We start from the raw sequence: 16,514 nt of genomic DNA on the forward strand, positions 1-16,514 counted from the left end.
TTAACAATTTAGCGTTGTAATTAGTTTAAAACCCTCTAACGAGCATATATTAATAATGAATAAATTTAAACGAAAGTTAAAGACCAAAGCGGTTATGTTTACTGTCAAATAGTGATCAGGCGTTCTTTTTTTCGCAGCGGCGAAAACAAAGAACGTCTCATCAAAGGTTATTTCCTGCAATACCGTAGAATTCCGGTTATAAGCCCCCCCGCTTATAAGCCCCCCCGGTTATAGGCCCATCATCCTGGAAACAAAAAAATACATCCGGTTATAAGCCCCCCCGGATATAAGCCCCCCTCTACCAGATGACAGTACTGAATAGACCTAAATGTTGCTTTATTATGTGTTTTTCACTTAAAAACGTATTTCCATCAACACTCCCGTGGCTCGTTTTGAAACGTTTTTTTCATTCCGGTTATAAGCCCTCCCGGATATAAGCCCCTCCGCTTATAAGCCCACCCAAAACCCCTTACGAAGTTGTATAAGCCCAGGGCTTATAACCGGAATTCTACGGTATGCTGATATATGGCTTCAATATACCTTAGGCAAAGCACATTTCACAAATTCAGTTGAAATAAAAATATCTCCCATGAGGAGTTTACTCCAACGCACGGTGTCATGGCTTGTTCTTGTTGGTCCAACATCCGGGGTGGAAAAAAGTCAAAATGGCAATTGTTCGTGGTAAAAGAGGCGAGGTTTTTGGGCAAGCGACGATACGACAAACTTAGGTCAAACTTGCACATAAACCAGACAATTAAAAGTAACTGCTCACCCACGATTTTCCGGAAAGATTGTTCGTATACAAACGCAAACACAAAAGCATTGATCCTTTGTTATAGATAACGAATTTACATTAAAACAAATTCAAACCATTTAAGAACCCATTAGAACGATTTGAAAACAATCAGTGCTATATCTCCCGTAGGTTGACAAAATGTTGATTCAGGTTACATTGCATTGTATGCCGGGGCTATATTTAGAGTCTATGTGCATTCAGCTGACTTGCTATCGATTACTAGCCAGTCCGAAGGTAGTTTTTTAATGTTTCCTTTAATCAGTTAAAAGCAAACCACACTGAGCACTGCGTAATCGCAATTCCCGATTTTATACTCAACTACTAAATATTATTTATCTGACAGATCTGGCGGGGATCTGGCCCAGTCACATGCGGTCATGTAGAGCTATGTGGTATCGAATGACCGTATTAATGAAAGAACACATTGATAACAATTACATTTACGACGATTGATGTTTGAGCTTCTTTCTCGCGAATTATTGAGTCTTATCAAGAAACGAGATTCACTTGCGCCAGGAACACCCAAAATACCAGGCCAGCCGTTTTAGTTATCAAACGACGTCAGTTTATATATCAATCTCTTGAAGTCCACAGTCTTGTAATACCAACATAATAGCAAAAGCTCAAGCTTTCTTCACTAGGTGAATAATTCGTACAAACGGCTACAGTGTTGTACTTGTACATGTACGTTAGAACTAACCTTTGCGACTCTCTTTTAGGTTTAATTCCTGGTCCAATGTTCATGTGAAGCTGTTTTTTTTTTTACGGGAATGTCACACAATCATTATGTCACGCACTTTGAGCAAAACGACAATGTTGTCATTCATGAAGGAAACAAATTGTCATGCTGTGTAGCTCAACAGCAATGGCCTGGGACGAGAACATTCGCGCGAGCGCCGATGGGATAAATTGTGGCATGTAAGCGAAAAAAACAAATAATATATTTCCTAATTTCCAGTCACTCGCTCCCATCTCCCCCAATACCTTTTATTGGAAGTTCGAGTTATTGGGAGTCAACTGCATTGTGGAACAAACGTGATGTTTTCAAGGTTAATTGATAATACGTCGAGATAATAAGTACGGACCAAAAGGCATTTCTGTAGCTGCCATACAGTGTAATTTATGAGCCAAACATCAACGCGCGCTTTTGTGCTCTTTCAGCAAATAGAAAACAATGGGAGAACCAATCATATCCATTCTATCTGTCTACATTTTTTTGTTTTGGAAAAGTACTTGTTCAATAGAGAAACCTTAAAAAGAAAACAGCTTTTGGCAGTGTTGGATAAGTCAGTTAATATGCTGGCAAAAAGGATATCGAGTAAGGCTACTTCCAAAAGTTGGTAGGGGACAAGAAAAAAGAGAATCCTGTGTGACAGTCAGCAAGGAGAGATAATATTTCGATTAATATTCCGAATTTATATGAAAACAAATGACAGTGCTGTGTGCTCTCCATCAATAATTTATCAGTTTGACAATCAATCAGAGGGAATATTGAATTTGTAATCACTTTTATATAAACATACATAACATCTTTCAAGGGTAACTTCAGGCTGCATTCATGCGGGACGAATTTAAACACCGACGCTGATGGAGTTTCCTGGTGTAAGTACAATTCTTTGCAAAGGTTATGTTTATTGTGTTTAAGCAAAAGAGGTACTTAGAGGGATGGCGGATGGTCCTTTCAAGAAATGCGCGTCTCGCAGAATTTTAGCCAAATTTCAGGGGTCTAGTCGTCTCAAAATTTTTGGGATGTCTTCTCGAAGTAGATCGAAGTCTCGATTTCGTTTTACAAAGCTAAGAAAGTCTGGAGCTCACAGAAAAGATAGGAGTCTCACCGTCTCAAAAAGTATTGAATTTGCCATTCGACACCCCTACTTAGGGGATTAAACGTAATAGCGCCACTTTCACGCAATCCCATTATAGCAAAAGACATTGCCTTGAGGTGGTACAATCATTTTTAAAAATAACTTCAAGTTAACGAAACCAAAACTTATAATCATGGCAAACAGCCGAAAACGTTTGGTTTTATCATATTAATTTTACCATTTTAACTCTTTTTAGCCTTGTATATAGTATATAAAAAAGATATATTAGAAACATTTACTATAAAGTGAAAGTCTGAATGGGGGTTGGGAAACGAACACATGTATTTTTTTACCACAGCTGAAAGATTGAATAACTGTTAACTGAAATTGTAAAAATTTGGTTGAATGTGTCTAAGAATTGACCACCCCTATTAAGAACATCATAGCAGTTTGCCTTAGAGTAGCTTCAACGACTGAAACAGGGATGTAGGATTTTACAATTCAAAAGTTTGTCCTATAGTGTAGTTGAAATTGATTATTAAATATTTATCGTGCTATTGTGCAGTTAAGGCAATCTTGACGGAGCGGGATCAAATGTGGCAAAAACCGCAGTTCAAATGTGACACGTGATTTTGATCGAATAAACCGTCGTATGATACCATTTCCCTTCAATTTGCCGGATTTGCAATGTTCTTACTCCCGCTATTGTTTCTTACTGTTGAGATTATTGTTCTAGATCTTCTCAAGTTAATTAATTACCCCGCATTTCAAGCCCCAAATAGGCAGTCTCCTTGGTTTCTTGCTCGAGTAACAACGTAGTTAATTTAATTGATGAATTGAAAACCAAGTCACCCTTCCGCGCGATTCCTGGGGCGACAGAAAAATAGAGGGATTGGTTCATTATTGAGTAGGTGAATCTGTCCACAATAGGTTTTTTCTTAGATCTCAGTCTTAGTTAGAAAGGTTAATCTATCCTCATGTTTCAGGTGGTGATCACTGGAATAGTTTTGAGTTTTGTTTCCTTCACAGTAACTGCCGGTATGTATGTTTGTGAAAGAATAATTAAATGGAAATTGCGCTGAAAATAAAATCTCATAGGACCTAGTTTTACCTTTTTCGGCAGACAGCCATCTAACAACATACCTTTCAAGGGGCTGTAGAAGTACTCGCTTTATTTTATTTAAGTCTCAATGCATTTAGCACTTCTTTGCTAATTGAATTGAACAGTCAACAGGTCTGGATAGTTTTTGAACTTTGGAGGGTAGGGGTGTCCAGAGTAGGACCTAGCTAATGATTTGTAATAATTAATACAGCAAGTGGTGTTATTGAAAAATGGCCCAATCGTAAGGTTAACGGAGTTGTTTGACCCACACTGGGAAATTGCTGAAAAGGCTTTGTTGTTTGCTGGGTGGGGAAAGTGGTTGAAAAGAGTCTTCCGCCACTTAAATTAACTTTTTGCATCGTGGACGCAGAGATATAATTTTTGTCGTGACCGGCTTTCGATAGAACGAAATATGAAATCACGTTTTTCGGAGTGTGTTAATTTAATATCAACAGACAATCACTTTCCCTCGCGTGATTATCTTTCGCTCAAGAATACTCGGCGTATTTGTTTCTTTGACTGCTTTGACTGGGGAGATTTTCACTGTTGTTAACACCTTCGAAACCCTCGTAGAAGCGGAGATTTGTTTCTTGTCGCGACGCTTCTCAAACATCGAAGATAAAATCCGCAGTTGTCGGCGCGTGTTTCTATTCAATGATGAAACAAGAAAATTCGCTCGCAAAAATGTAGCAAGCATACTCGGTGCATCGTTTCTAGCTAAATCACATTATTTTTCTTTGAGTACAGGGTTTTTTTACTGTTAGAAACAATTTCGTAAACCTTGTCGCGACGCTTCGAAAGATAAAATCACTCTTGTCGGCGCGTGTTTATTCACGAGATCAAACAAAAGCTTTCGCATCGATTTAGTCTAAATCGTGTATTGTTTCATTGACTACAGAGGTTTTTGCTATTATAAACACCTTCGTAAGCTTGTAGAAGCGGAGAATTAGTTTTTGTGAATGTCGGACGTTTCTAAACAGCGGAAGAAAAAAATCCGTTTCGAAGTTGACAGCCATGTGATGTGCGCGTGATTGTCGTTTCAACTGTCCCGGATAATACTCTAATGCGCAGGCTTCGAGTCTATCTTACATCCGAGAAAATTTTGGATTTTTCGCCCTACAGAAAAGAATAATGTGCTGTCTCGCTAAGGCTCGACAGCAAATATACAAACAAATGTTATAAATAGAACAGATTTTGTTAAAAATTCCAGCTGGTGGGAGACAGAACAGTAGGTTATATGCAAAGTGTCGAGGAGATGAATAAGGGACCTCCGCATTACAAGCCCGGGGGGGGGGGGGGTACTCCCATAAATTTCGGATAGGGGTGTGCCGCCAAGGTTCTTAAACCCTGACCCTATTTAAGGATAAAGAAAGCGAAAATTGATACCCTTTTTAAGGCCCAAAACCGAAAAATGACACCCTATTCAAGGGGAGGAGAAGCATTCCGTGACGACCCAAATAACGGCTAACCGCGCACGACAAGACACAAATCTTTATAAAATCGCTTTACTAAGGGCCGAATCGCACTAGCGGACAAATTTTGTAACAATTGATAGATTTCATCATTAACGTGTCACTTGTCACAGAAAACAAGTGCGATTGCGTTTTTTGAGACCTAGAACTTGTCCAACATTTCAGGAAAACAAAGAAGCAGTTGTCTTATGATTGGTCCGCGTTGCACGCGCGATAGATGTTGTCAAACAATTGCAAAAACAAGTGCGAACGACTTGTTGGACAAGGGCAAATTTTGTCAAAACGGACAAATCATCAAAGGGGCCGAAGTCCTGCCTCAAGGCGGGACTTTTCATGACAAGTCGCATTCCCATGCCCCTCGTAATGCCAGATAACAATACGTTGTTAATTGGCTATTGTGTTTGGCCCAAATTGCACCGAAAAACAACACGCACTCAAAAGTTGTTGGGATAGTATGCACTGTAATGCAGCCGCAAAATCTTTTCGCGAGAGGCAAAGCATATTTATAAGTGAAGTGTTTCGGCCAAATGTAAGAATGAGAAAAGAAAAAGTTATCTTGAGACGACTCATTATTCTACTGTATGAGAACGCGTACTTTAAATGCCAATTGTTTTAGATTTTTTTACCGCGTTGTACTGCATATTTGATGTTTGCCCAAGACGGCCGTGCTGAGAAATGTACAGGGATGGCAGAAGCACGTGCAGAGCTATTGTACTAATAATTACACCTTTTGTTTTCTTCAAAATGTCTCTGACTTGTCGCGACAATTTTGTTTTTGTAAAAAATGTTATGACATTTAAAACTTGTCCGCTAGTGCGATTCGGCCCTAATACCTGAACAGAAAATTCAGTTTTAAGATACCTTTTTTTCGTTTAGCTGGGCGTTTATTTTAGCTAATAAAATTTAGGTACCCTATCTAAGGATCACACCGGGAACACATTGTCAAAAGGAGCAAAAATGATACCCTATTTAAGGACTGAGAACCTCAAAAACCATACCCTATCGGGCGGCACATACCTATATAGGCCACATATGGGAGTACCCCCCCGGGATTACAAGTTCAGCGCGCTAACCACTAGAGCACGCAACGTCTGCTAAATATTCTATTTATTTATTCGTACTTTTTGTTAGAATTACAAGATGTAATTAACACCCTGTCGCTTTCTTCTAGCTCTGAGGCTCTGTCCGCACTAATCCGGATAAATTGGAAAACGGATAAATTTTAAAACGCCCTCTATAAAATATTTTCCGTCGGATAATATGCGTTTTCAAATACCCACTTCGAAAAACGCGTTTTCGAAAAGTTCCGTTTTCAAAATTTTTTCCGTCCACACAAAAACACAAAGCCGGCGTTTTCTTAAAAGAGCGTCCCGTTTCGGTGGACAATTTATCCGAATTAGTGTGGACGGTTGGCCAAAGGGAAGAAAAAAAGATGCGTTTTCAAATTTATCCGGCTTAGTGTGGGCCTGAGACCGTTGTTGACTAAAAGGGGATTCTTTTTTGTGAGAAATAGGAATGACTGTCTCTATGAATTTTGTGTCGTCGTTAAATGAGGATCCTGAAGGGTGCATAAATCCCATTTTCCAGCCCAAATTTTTACTTTTTGCCCAAATCGCAGTCCCATTTAGGCCTTTCTCGATTATGCTAGTAAAACTGGCATTTAATGCTACTAGAAATTCTCGCATAAAGCCAAAACAAATGCTAAAATAATGCCTGATTTCCTTAAAAAATGCTTAATAATTGTTTGTTTATAAAAAAATAATAATAATAATAATAATAATAATAATAATAATAAATTTTATTTAAAAAAAAATAAAAAATAAAAAAAAACACACACACAAGTAACACAACACAAGTACACAAGTAACACAACGCACAAACAGTCGAAACAGACAGAAAACAATCAAATTATGTAATCAAAATTGTGAAACTTTAGGATTACTTATCCTTCTGAGTTCTGAGTGCTGAAAATCTGGATCACAGTCATGAAAAGTGACAGAAAATGCTAGCAATTCTTTTTTGAAGAAAAAACGAAATAAATGCTCGTTTTCCCAAAAATGCCGAAAAAAATGCTAGCATAATCGAGAAAGGCCTAGTCCCATTCCCATATTTTGCTTAAGATTCCCAGTCCAGTCCCAGTGACCCAAATGCTATTTTTCAAGTGAAAAAATAGGCATTTCCCAGTTGCCATTTTACCCCTTCAGTCCCGTCTTATAAATGGACAGCTTAACTTCTGAGTCTTAGACACGGCTAACGCTTATGCTTAAATGCAAACAATGCTCACAGACTGAACCTATCTGCTAGTTATCTTCGATAAACTTAATCTTTTGCTTGTGGCAGAGATGTTATGCTATGAACTCTCTACTCAGGTAACTTGGCATTAAGACAACCAGCAAGCATACCGGATGGTGACGTCACAGCTGCATTAGCTGTGGACGGCAATCCACAAACGTGTGCAGCGACCAGTCCACTAACGGACCCCTGGTGGCGAGTGGATCTGGAGATGAGTTACATTGTGGAGGAAGTGAAGATTACTAGCGGAGCAAACGGAATAACGAACTTTGAGATAAGAATCGGTTGGTGACTTTTAAAGCAGAAAGCTAAACCACATAGAATAATATCTAGTGGGAGCACCCAACATACTTTTTTCGTGTCTAAGGATTATGGTGTGAACCCAGCCTTACAGAAGTTCAAATATATAGCAGAAATAACACTTACAGTACTAAGAGACGGACCATTATTTTTTTGGAGGGCGGGGGAGGGGGGGAATGAAAAATATCGAAAAAAATTGTTTGCAGGGCCTGGAAAGACAAAATAAATTGTTTGCAAATCCGATATGTATAACAAAAAATAGTAAGAATTTCGAAAAAAAATGTTTGCAGAGGTGCATAAACTAAAAAAAAAAGTTTGCAGAGGAACATTTTTCATCCCCCCCCTCCAAGAAAACAATGGTTCGTCCCTAAGTAGTTAGGGAAAGGGACTAACGGGATGGGGGAAGGGAATCAGAAAATCAATCGTATTTTTCAAGCTTGATAAATAGTTTTGGGTTTTGGTGTAAATTGGCATTTTTGACCTCTGGTTTTTGCCCAAATCCCAGTCCCATTTTTTGCTTGTGATTTCCAGTCCCAGTGAACCAAATTCCATTTTTCAGTTATCGATTTAATTAAATGTTTGTTTTACTCATTTCTTTACAAGTTCTCTATTTAGGCCAATACACGGTTGTTGAAAATTATGCAGGATTTAGCTTAATAGCCTAACCGGGATTATCGCCAAAAACTGTGAAAAACCCAACATTCAATAAAGTTTGCGGTCAACGAGTGAATAACTTTACTTGGTGTCGGGTATTTAGCTTACGAAGCTTATTGTGGACATTCTTTAAGGCCTAAATTAGTTCTCATAAAAACAGTTTAAATAAAATATTAATTTTGCACGTCCGCTTTAAAAACCTTTATTATTTTAAAGAAGAGTTCTATATTTTCAGTATCTTAAAGTGTTGTTCTTGTTTTCTCTTTTCCCCAGGAGACAGTCTTGATGACGAAGGGAACTCAAATCAACAGTGTGGCGGCCTTAACACTATGACGTCATCACAAGTAATCTCCTACCATTGTGCGCCTGGCATCCGGGGTCGATATGTAAACATTCGTATCGCGGGCGACAACAAGATACTGGAGATATGTGAAGTGTTAGTGAATCCAAATCCCACAGGTAACTATAGCTGTCATTATAATTATATGCTAAGCTTGAACTGTGATTTATTGATTGGATTGATTGATTGAAGGATTGCTGGTTGTTGGTTGATTGATGGACTGATTTATTGTTTTTTTTATTGATTGATTGATTGAGTTATTGATGGACTGGTTGATTGATCGATTGATTGATTGATGGAGACCATATCCTGTCCACATACAAATAAAATAAGCCTTATTGGAATCCTCAAGGGAGTTGAAAGAAAGGTCGACCATGGAACACCGGGAAACGTTCTCTAGGAGCAGAGATCAAGTCCATGGGAACGGGTTGGAACCAGCTAGAGAGAGATGCACAAAACAGGAGGCTATGGAGAAAGACTGTTGATGGCCTATGCTCCTGAGAAGGAGTGAGGGGCGAACTACTACTACCACTATTGGTCGAGTGTTGTTTATCTGATTTTTTTTCATTTCATTTCATTAGTTAACGTGGCTCTTCAGAAATCAGCATCTCAATCTTCACAATGCTGCGGTGGTTCTCCGGGTAGAGCTGTGGATGGGAATTCTGATGGAGATTTTAGCAACGGGCTTAGTTGTTCACACACAGCTGAAGCGACAGATCCTTGGTGGCGCGTAGACCTGGGATCCAGTCAGTCGGTTTCAGAGGTGTTTCTTGTTAACAGAATAAGCGGTCAAGCCAGACTTTCCGACATAGAAATTCGAGTTGGTAAGGAGTTACTATTTCGTTTTCATTCAAAAAGGATTCATACAAATCTTTTGGCGTTTTTCTGAATTCATGGAAGATTGACATACTCTGACTTAAATTTTTCAACAAGCTTATGCGCATAATATTTCGCGCGTTTCGCAGGATTATTGTTAAGTATCAGATAAATTAAGACATTTGTTAACTGGTCTGCACATGTATTAATTGTTTCTTATTTATGATTGTTGTAGTTTCTGCTAATGATAATATAGAAGCTCTCCTAAAATAATAATATTTGTAATCTTCACAAACTTTTGGTCAATTCAATAAAAAATTGTTAATTCTAAAGTGGCTAATAAATGATAATGATGATGATGAAATTTGGTAGTAGCAACGATCTTGACTGAGTTCTGACTACGTTCTACTTGCTTCTCCATGAATCGCATAAGATTGATTTGTTTGTTTTACATTATAGTCGTAATTTTTGCGAACGCGCTCGGTCTTTACGTCTGTCCCCAGTCTAACTCTCCGTTTTGACATTGGCGCCAGACCGAACATGTTCGCAAAAAGTGCGACTGTTTTGCAGTCTACCAAAAGACCATGCTACACAACAAATATTATTTAATGTATATTTTTCCAAGGTGACAACAGCAATGGCAATTTAAATCCCAGATGTGGTGGATTGTATAGCATGGCCACTTTGTTCAAAGCCTCGTTTTACTGCAAACCGAGGAAGACTGGGAGATACTTGAATATCAGACTCCTGGGTTCCGGCAAGTTCTTGACGTTGTGTGAAGTGGAAGTTTATTCTGAAAGCAGAGGTAAGAAAACACGCCATGATGATTGATTGGGCATGATTCATATGATTATTTTACAAGTGCCGTGATGATAATAACGGTATCACTGATTGCACAAACAATACTGCAATGCTCCCATACCCTTCAACCTCTATCCCATGAATTGAGATTGGCGAAATAATGATACATAAAAGACAAATTCTCTTTTATCAAACACCATTTCTTGTACAATTGCTCCTCCAAATTAAAGACAAATTACTTTTTCACTATTTACTTTGACTTATTCCTCTTCGTTCCTCGTAGTTCTGGAACATAGAGCCTTGACTACTAGCCTCCATCTTTCCCGATCTTGAGCTGTCTTCTTTGCCTCCTCTAAGGTCATGCGATGGTCCTTAGTTCTGCTGGTAAAGTTCTTATCCATGTCAGAGCTGGTCTTCCCCTTTTCCCTGAGGGTTCCAGTCCAAGGCTTGGCGGGTGATGCTGGTATTTTTCACTATTTGGTACCCAAATATTCTCTCTCTAGGGGACTGGACATCTCTTAACTTCAATTTTGATCACGTGCTGTGTTAGTTATGTGGCAGAAAACACAAGTCTGCTCATGTTCGATATAACACAAAAGCTTCCACGAAATTCACGGAAAACTCTGGCAGATGTGTTAGGACGAATCAAGAAATCTCTTTTCTTACAAGACTCTCCAGAAAAGCATGAAAATCGAGGCACCAATTCCGTTTGACGCAGTTTGCTTAGTCCAGTCCCTCACCCTCATTCTCCGCTCTGTGACTTTTGGCGGCGCAATACAAACAAGAACTGCCACTTCATGTTATGTATATTTTTAGTAATGTCATGAAATTTTAAAAGAATATAAAGAATCTGTATAAGTTATTTTCTATTTTTTATCTGTAATTAAGTTTTAAAGGTCCACATCAGCCCTAGGCTGCCATCTTTATAGACCTTTGTTTTCAAATAAAGTATGTATGTATGTATGTATGTATGTATGTATGTATGTATGTATGTATGTATGTATGTATGTATGTATGTATGTATGTATGTATGTATGTATGTATGTATGTATGTATGTATGTATGTATGTATGTATGTATGTATGTATGTATGTATGTATGTATGTATGTATGTATGTATGTATGTATGTATGTATGTTATTATGTATGTATGTATGTATGTACTTCCTCTCTTCCATCACTTTTAGTGATAGAGCGAAAAAAAGGCTACCAGATAGTGGACAGTTTAACTTAATGAAAGAGATAAAACATAAAAAAAATCATCAAAGCATAAACCTTTACGCCACGTGGACTGAAATATTTCTCAGAAGGACGGAAAAAATCAATTTCTGCGCGAAATTAAGCATCTGAAATAATAATCAATATAATTCCTCAACAGCATCTTACAAAACGAAGACAATTGAGACAATAGACGTATATGAGGACAGTGTTGCAACTCTACGCTGCCCAGAGCCTTTTGGGTATCCTGAACCGTTGGTAGCTTGGGTGAAAAATGATGTCATACTACAAAGCAGTTCACCCGATATGACGTTAAATCTAACAAATGTCAAACGAGATGATAATGGTTCAGTGATCGACTGCGTGGTCAGCAACACACATGGTTCGGATTACCACAGGTTCATTTTGAACGTAAAAAGTAAGTTGTTACCGCACATTAAGTTTTGGCCCACTCTTCGAGCCCTTAACCAGTACAATAACTGTTTCGGGACGCATTTTCTGCCATGTATGGTTTTGCAGCTGTAGCCAGGCGTATAACACAGTTTTTATCAACCAAAAAACCAACAAAGAACAAAAAAAACTAAAAAAGAACAACAACCACATTGACCGTGAAAACAAAAACTACATGTCAGCCGGGCTCGGTCGATTTAGAGGGTGAATGGAGTCAACTCGACACATTTAAACTGTTTCTTTAAACCACCATAAAACGACCATACCACGCCCAAATTGGGTTCCTTGTTACAGTGGAACCTCGATATAACGAAGGGCCAATAGACTAATATTCGCTATATTAAACGAGGTTTCGTTATATCAGGGTGTTTTCCAACTTTTTCCAAATTTTACTATAACTGGCGCGAAGAATATTGTTCGTTATAACGTTATATTTATATTAAAGTCACTTACTTATTTACTTACTTACTTACTTACTTACTTACTAAATAACACGGTAATAATTTGTCGGGAAACTTATTTAAATGGTCAACCGACCATTGTGGAAATATTGATCCTAAATGGAAAATTCAACTTCATGTTTGTTTCCTTTTGCAGACCGGTTTTCGATGTGCACTGACTTCACCGACATCATGAATGACGCGAGGACAGTTCTTAGTCAACTGCAGAACAATGTATCGCGGGCGCCACTAAACGACAGCGACATATCTCCAGCCCACTGGTATCGTTTTGTTGATCACGTGACCAGAGAACCAATGAAGGTTTGTTGTGCCTTATGTTGGTCTGGTGTTGTTGGTCTCCAATTTCATCATATTTCTATCAATTATTTTGATGAAACCCTTTCAGTGCTTTTAGTGCTGTTATAAATATATGGAAAGATTACATGATTAAATCAAGGCTTTTAAACGTGTTATAAATCTTAAGTAGCTAGTTATTCTACGAAAACCGATTTACACTAATCTGAATTAACGTTCACGCAATAAAAAATGGAATCATAATTATAAAACATAAATTCCTAATGCTAATTCTGCATTAGCTTAATTCTCTTTTCCGTAGCTAGAACTGAGGTTTTATACAGTCAATAAATTTAAAACGAGATATTTTGAAAATTGCTGACTATGAAACATTTTCGTTTATTAGTTACCAGACTCCTGTCAGGATCCTTTGACGTGTGGAACCCAGGCTCCAGGCTGGCTTCGTGGAGGTCATCCCACTATTGACGATAACGTTGTGCAACGAACAGTGTGTTTCAGTTGGGATGACAACTGCTGTTTTGCAGAACTGCTGGCTCACGTCAGAGATTGTTATGGCTACCATGTGTACAAGCTTCAACCGACAACGTTTGAAATGAAAGCCAGATATTGTACAGGTAAAGACCAAGCGATTGGACACGTAGCAGCATTTGTGTCAATGATGTTTGCCCTCAAATTTGAATAGTCTGTTTTAGAACACCTGGAAGCTTTAACTCTAACTTTTGTTGTCAATTATTTTTGCCCGTTCGCATCTTAATCCAATTTAATTTCTTATTCCTTTTCACGCACTCCACGTTCAAGCAAAAGATTTATTTCAATTCGTATGTTTACCATATACCAACTATCTGGACTGGGGCTAGACTACCATTCATAGGACTGCTAATTTATCTCATTCTTAGATTTTGTAATTCTTTTTAGGTAGGTGACTCCTTTCAGTAGAGGTTTCTACCTCGGCTAAAGTAACTGAAACGTTAATAAAAGTATTATAATTATTAAAATCGCAGATTCTGTCTACTATGGGCACTATGAAAAGAACCACCAGACAGCAAGCGTCCGTCAGGTGCTTGGTTTTAAACCCTTAATGGTGCAACAACAATATTTGATAATCATTAAATGCACTTTTGTTTGACTTCCAGAGAAAGCCGCAGTAAAGTACAACAGTGCTGTATTCCGACATGTCACATCTCAAAACGGGAAGCAGTACGCATTGGTGGGTCACGTGATTAATAAGGAAGATCACGTGGGTACCACGTGGAAGTGCATGGTTCATTGTCTCGTAGAGAAGGCATGCGCATCATTTAACTACCAGCGCGACAGTGGCGTTTGTGAAATTAACAATAGCACTAGGTCACGTGACCCCGATAGCTTGGAGGAGAGAGCTGGGAATGAGTATCATGAGAAGGTCGAGGGACTGATTATTATTAGTGACAATGATATGAACTGACTTTTAATTGAACTGGCAGTTGTTTGTAATATAAATGATCAAAAACATTTTTTTTTTACATTTTTACATTTATAAGCCAGTGATGCAGTTCTGTGTTAAAACGGCGGGTACCATATGTACACCACTGACTTTCATTTAATTAAGAAACACCTGTAGCAAAGTACTCAAAAGAAAATGTGAGTATTCCCTTAACCAGTAACTTAAAAAAACATTTTCTTTTTTACGGGGATTACTACTCCAATTTACGCCGTTTCCAGAGAACAGGCAACGTATGGACATGTAACTGCCGTCTTTTTAATGCTCAGAAATAGTTGGTGCAAAAACGTTGTTGTTTTTGTCATTGTTTTATTTTTGTTATTCTACACCTTTCAAGGGGGGGGGGGGGGGAGTGAATAAGTTCGCTGTTCGACGAACAGCCCTAATCGGCGGATTTAAGAACCCCCTCTCACCTATTGTCATAACTTTGGCTTTAAGGATGAAAACATCAAATCCAAATTAAGCATTTCATCTGACAATGACAGACATTCCTGTCGACAAATGTTATATAGGGAAACTTAAAAACTTTCTTAAAATCGTCACAAGCCTGCTAACGTTGTTTTCACTAAATAAAGTTTATAAAACATTACTTGGTGCTATTTCTTGTCTTCCCGTGGTGTTTCGTAGCGATTTGAGCCGCGACTTTAGAATATTTACCCTGTCGACTCGCTAAGAGGGTTACAAGGTATTAAATGCCCCTAGATTCCTTTTCTGCTCCAAGATAATTTTTCTGCAATGCACAGCGCTCTCACCACTGCGCCACCTCTGCTCCACTCAGCTGCACAAAAATAACAAAAAATAACAAAACAGCATGGAAAATTGCATGTGCGCAGCACGTCACAACATGGCGGCTGGCATTCCTTTTTAGGAAGTAACCTGAGGAAAAGACTTTCTAGCTGGAAATTGTCTTTCCACTATGTTTCATCGCGATATGAGCGATTTTAGGGACGGACCATTATTTTTTTGGAGGGGGGGGGATGAAACATATTGAAAAAAATTGTTTGCAGGGCCTGGAAAGACAAAATAAATTGTTTGCAAACACGATATGTATAACAAAAAATAGTAAGAATTTCGAAAAAAAATGTTTGCAGAGGTGCGTAAACTAAAAAAAAAGTTTGCAGAGGAAGATTTTTCATCCCCCCCTCCCAAGAAAATAATGGTCCGTCCCTTAGAGTATTAAACTAGTACCGTATCCTGTCGACTCGTTAAGATTAAAATGTAACATCCCAGATAATTTTTCTGCAATCCATTTGAGCATGCCATGCACTGCGCATGTACTAATTTAGCTGTCGGACCTCTTGCCACTGCACCACTCCTGCTCCTCTCCGCTGCACAAAGAAAAAACAAAACAGGAAATTGCATGTGCGCAGCACGTCACAGCATGGCGGCTAGCATTCCTTTTATGGAAGTATAAACCTGGAAGAAAAGACTGACTCGTCCCCAGTCTTCTCTTATGAGAAAATTGCGAAGAAAGACTCGAAGTATGATCCTTTCCATCATTCCCTGCACTTGCTTTTTCTCTCAAACAAGACGACTTTGGACGTTTAAGAAGAAAAGATGTTTAAAAATGGCCAACGGCTTTTAGCGTTTTCAACCAATGCAATTTTGGTGAGCAATTTCATAAATTTTCCTAAAACTCGCCAACGTGTTTTACAGAGAAAAATTCTATCGCAGCACTATACTGCAATGGGCGTCATAAGTTGTTGAGGCAGTTAGTTGAATTGAGTGCCCAGTGCATTATTTCACTTCTTTGACTTCAAATCGGGTTAAACATTTGGGTGGAAAACTCCCCCCTCCCCCGGTTCAATGTTGTACAAAAACAAAGCAAGGCTTCGCGATCCCCAATCCAACATTGTTTCGGGGGGAGGGGCTCGGGGTAAATCTCGAATTCGTGAGGGCCAAAAATTGTTCTAGTTTGTACTCAAAAATCGCCGAGTGTCTCAACACATTTGGCGCTCATTGTGGATGCTACTACGGACGTGAAATACAATGATGGCGTGCACTAGCTGACAGTTAAAATTTTGGACAATTCCTTGGCTATCAGTTACCCTCATCCAGACTCTCAAGACTTCCTTACATGGCCCTAGATTCTTGTCTACGAGCTTCATTGACAAACTCCCTTCAATGATCAGTCGATTTGTGCGGAAATAATTTGATGCTGCAGTAGGAGACGAATAGACTCCTGTATGACGTAGATCGCATTCCATAATTAGGTTCGGCCATAAACCAGGGCTGC

The 16,514-nt window shown here is 38.7% G+C and overlaps 1 protein-coding gene across 1 annotated transcript; it reads left to right on the top strand.

The window, feature by feature from the left end:
- Nucleotides 1-2,332: 2,332 nt before the first annotated feature.
- Nucleotides 2,333-14,909, top strand: LOC144666036 (uncharacterized). The gene is made up of 10 exons (XM_078527391.1): nt 2,333-2,398; nt 3,588-3,639; nt 7,545-7,751; nt 8,695-8,880; nt 9,343-9,585; nt 10,203-10,382; nt 11,757-12,014; nt 12,644-12,807; nt 13,187-13,415; nt 13,935-14,909. The coding sequence occupies exons 1-10, from the start codon at nt 2,384-2,386 to the stop codon at nt 14,240-14,242; spliced, it is 1,842 nt and encodes a 613-aa protein (XP_078383517.1). The 5' UTR covers nt 2,333-2,383; the 3' UTR covers nt 14,243-14,909.
- The last annotated feature ends 1,605 nt before the right edge of the window (nt 14,910-16,514 follow it).

The sequence above is a fragment of the Oculina patagonica genome, chromosome 9, assembly GCF_052425735.1.
Source record: "Oculina patagonica isolate OP01 chromosome 9, crgOcupat, whole genome shotgun sequence".
NCBI lineage: Eukaryota > Metazoa > Cnidaria > Anthozoa > Scleractinia > Oculinidae > Oculina > Oculina patagonica.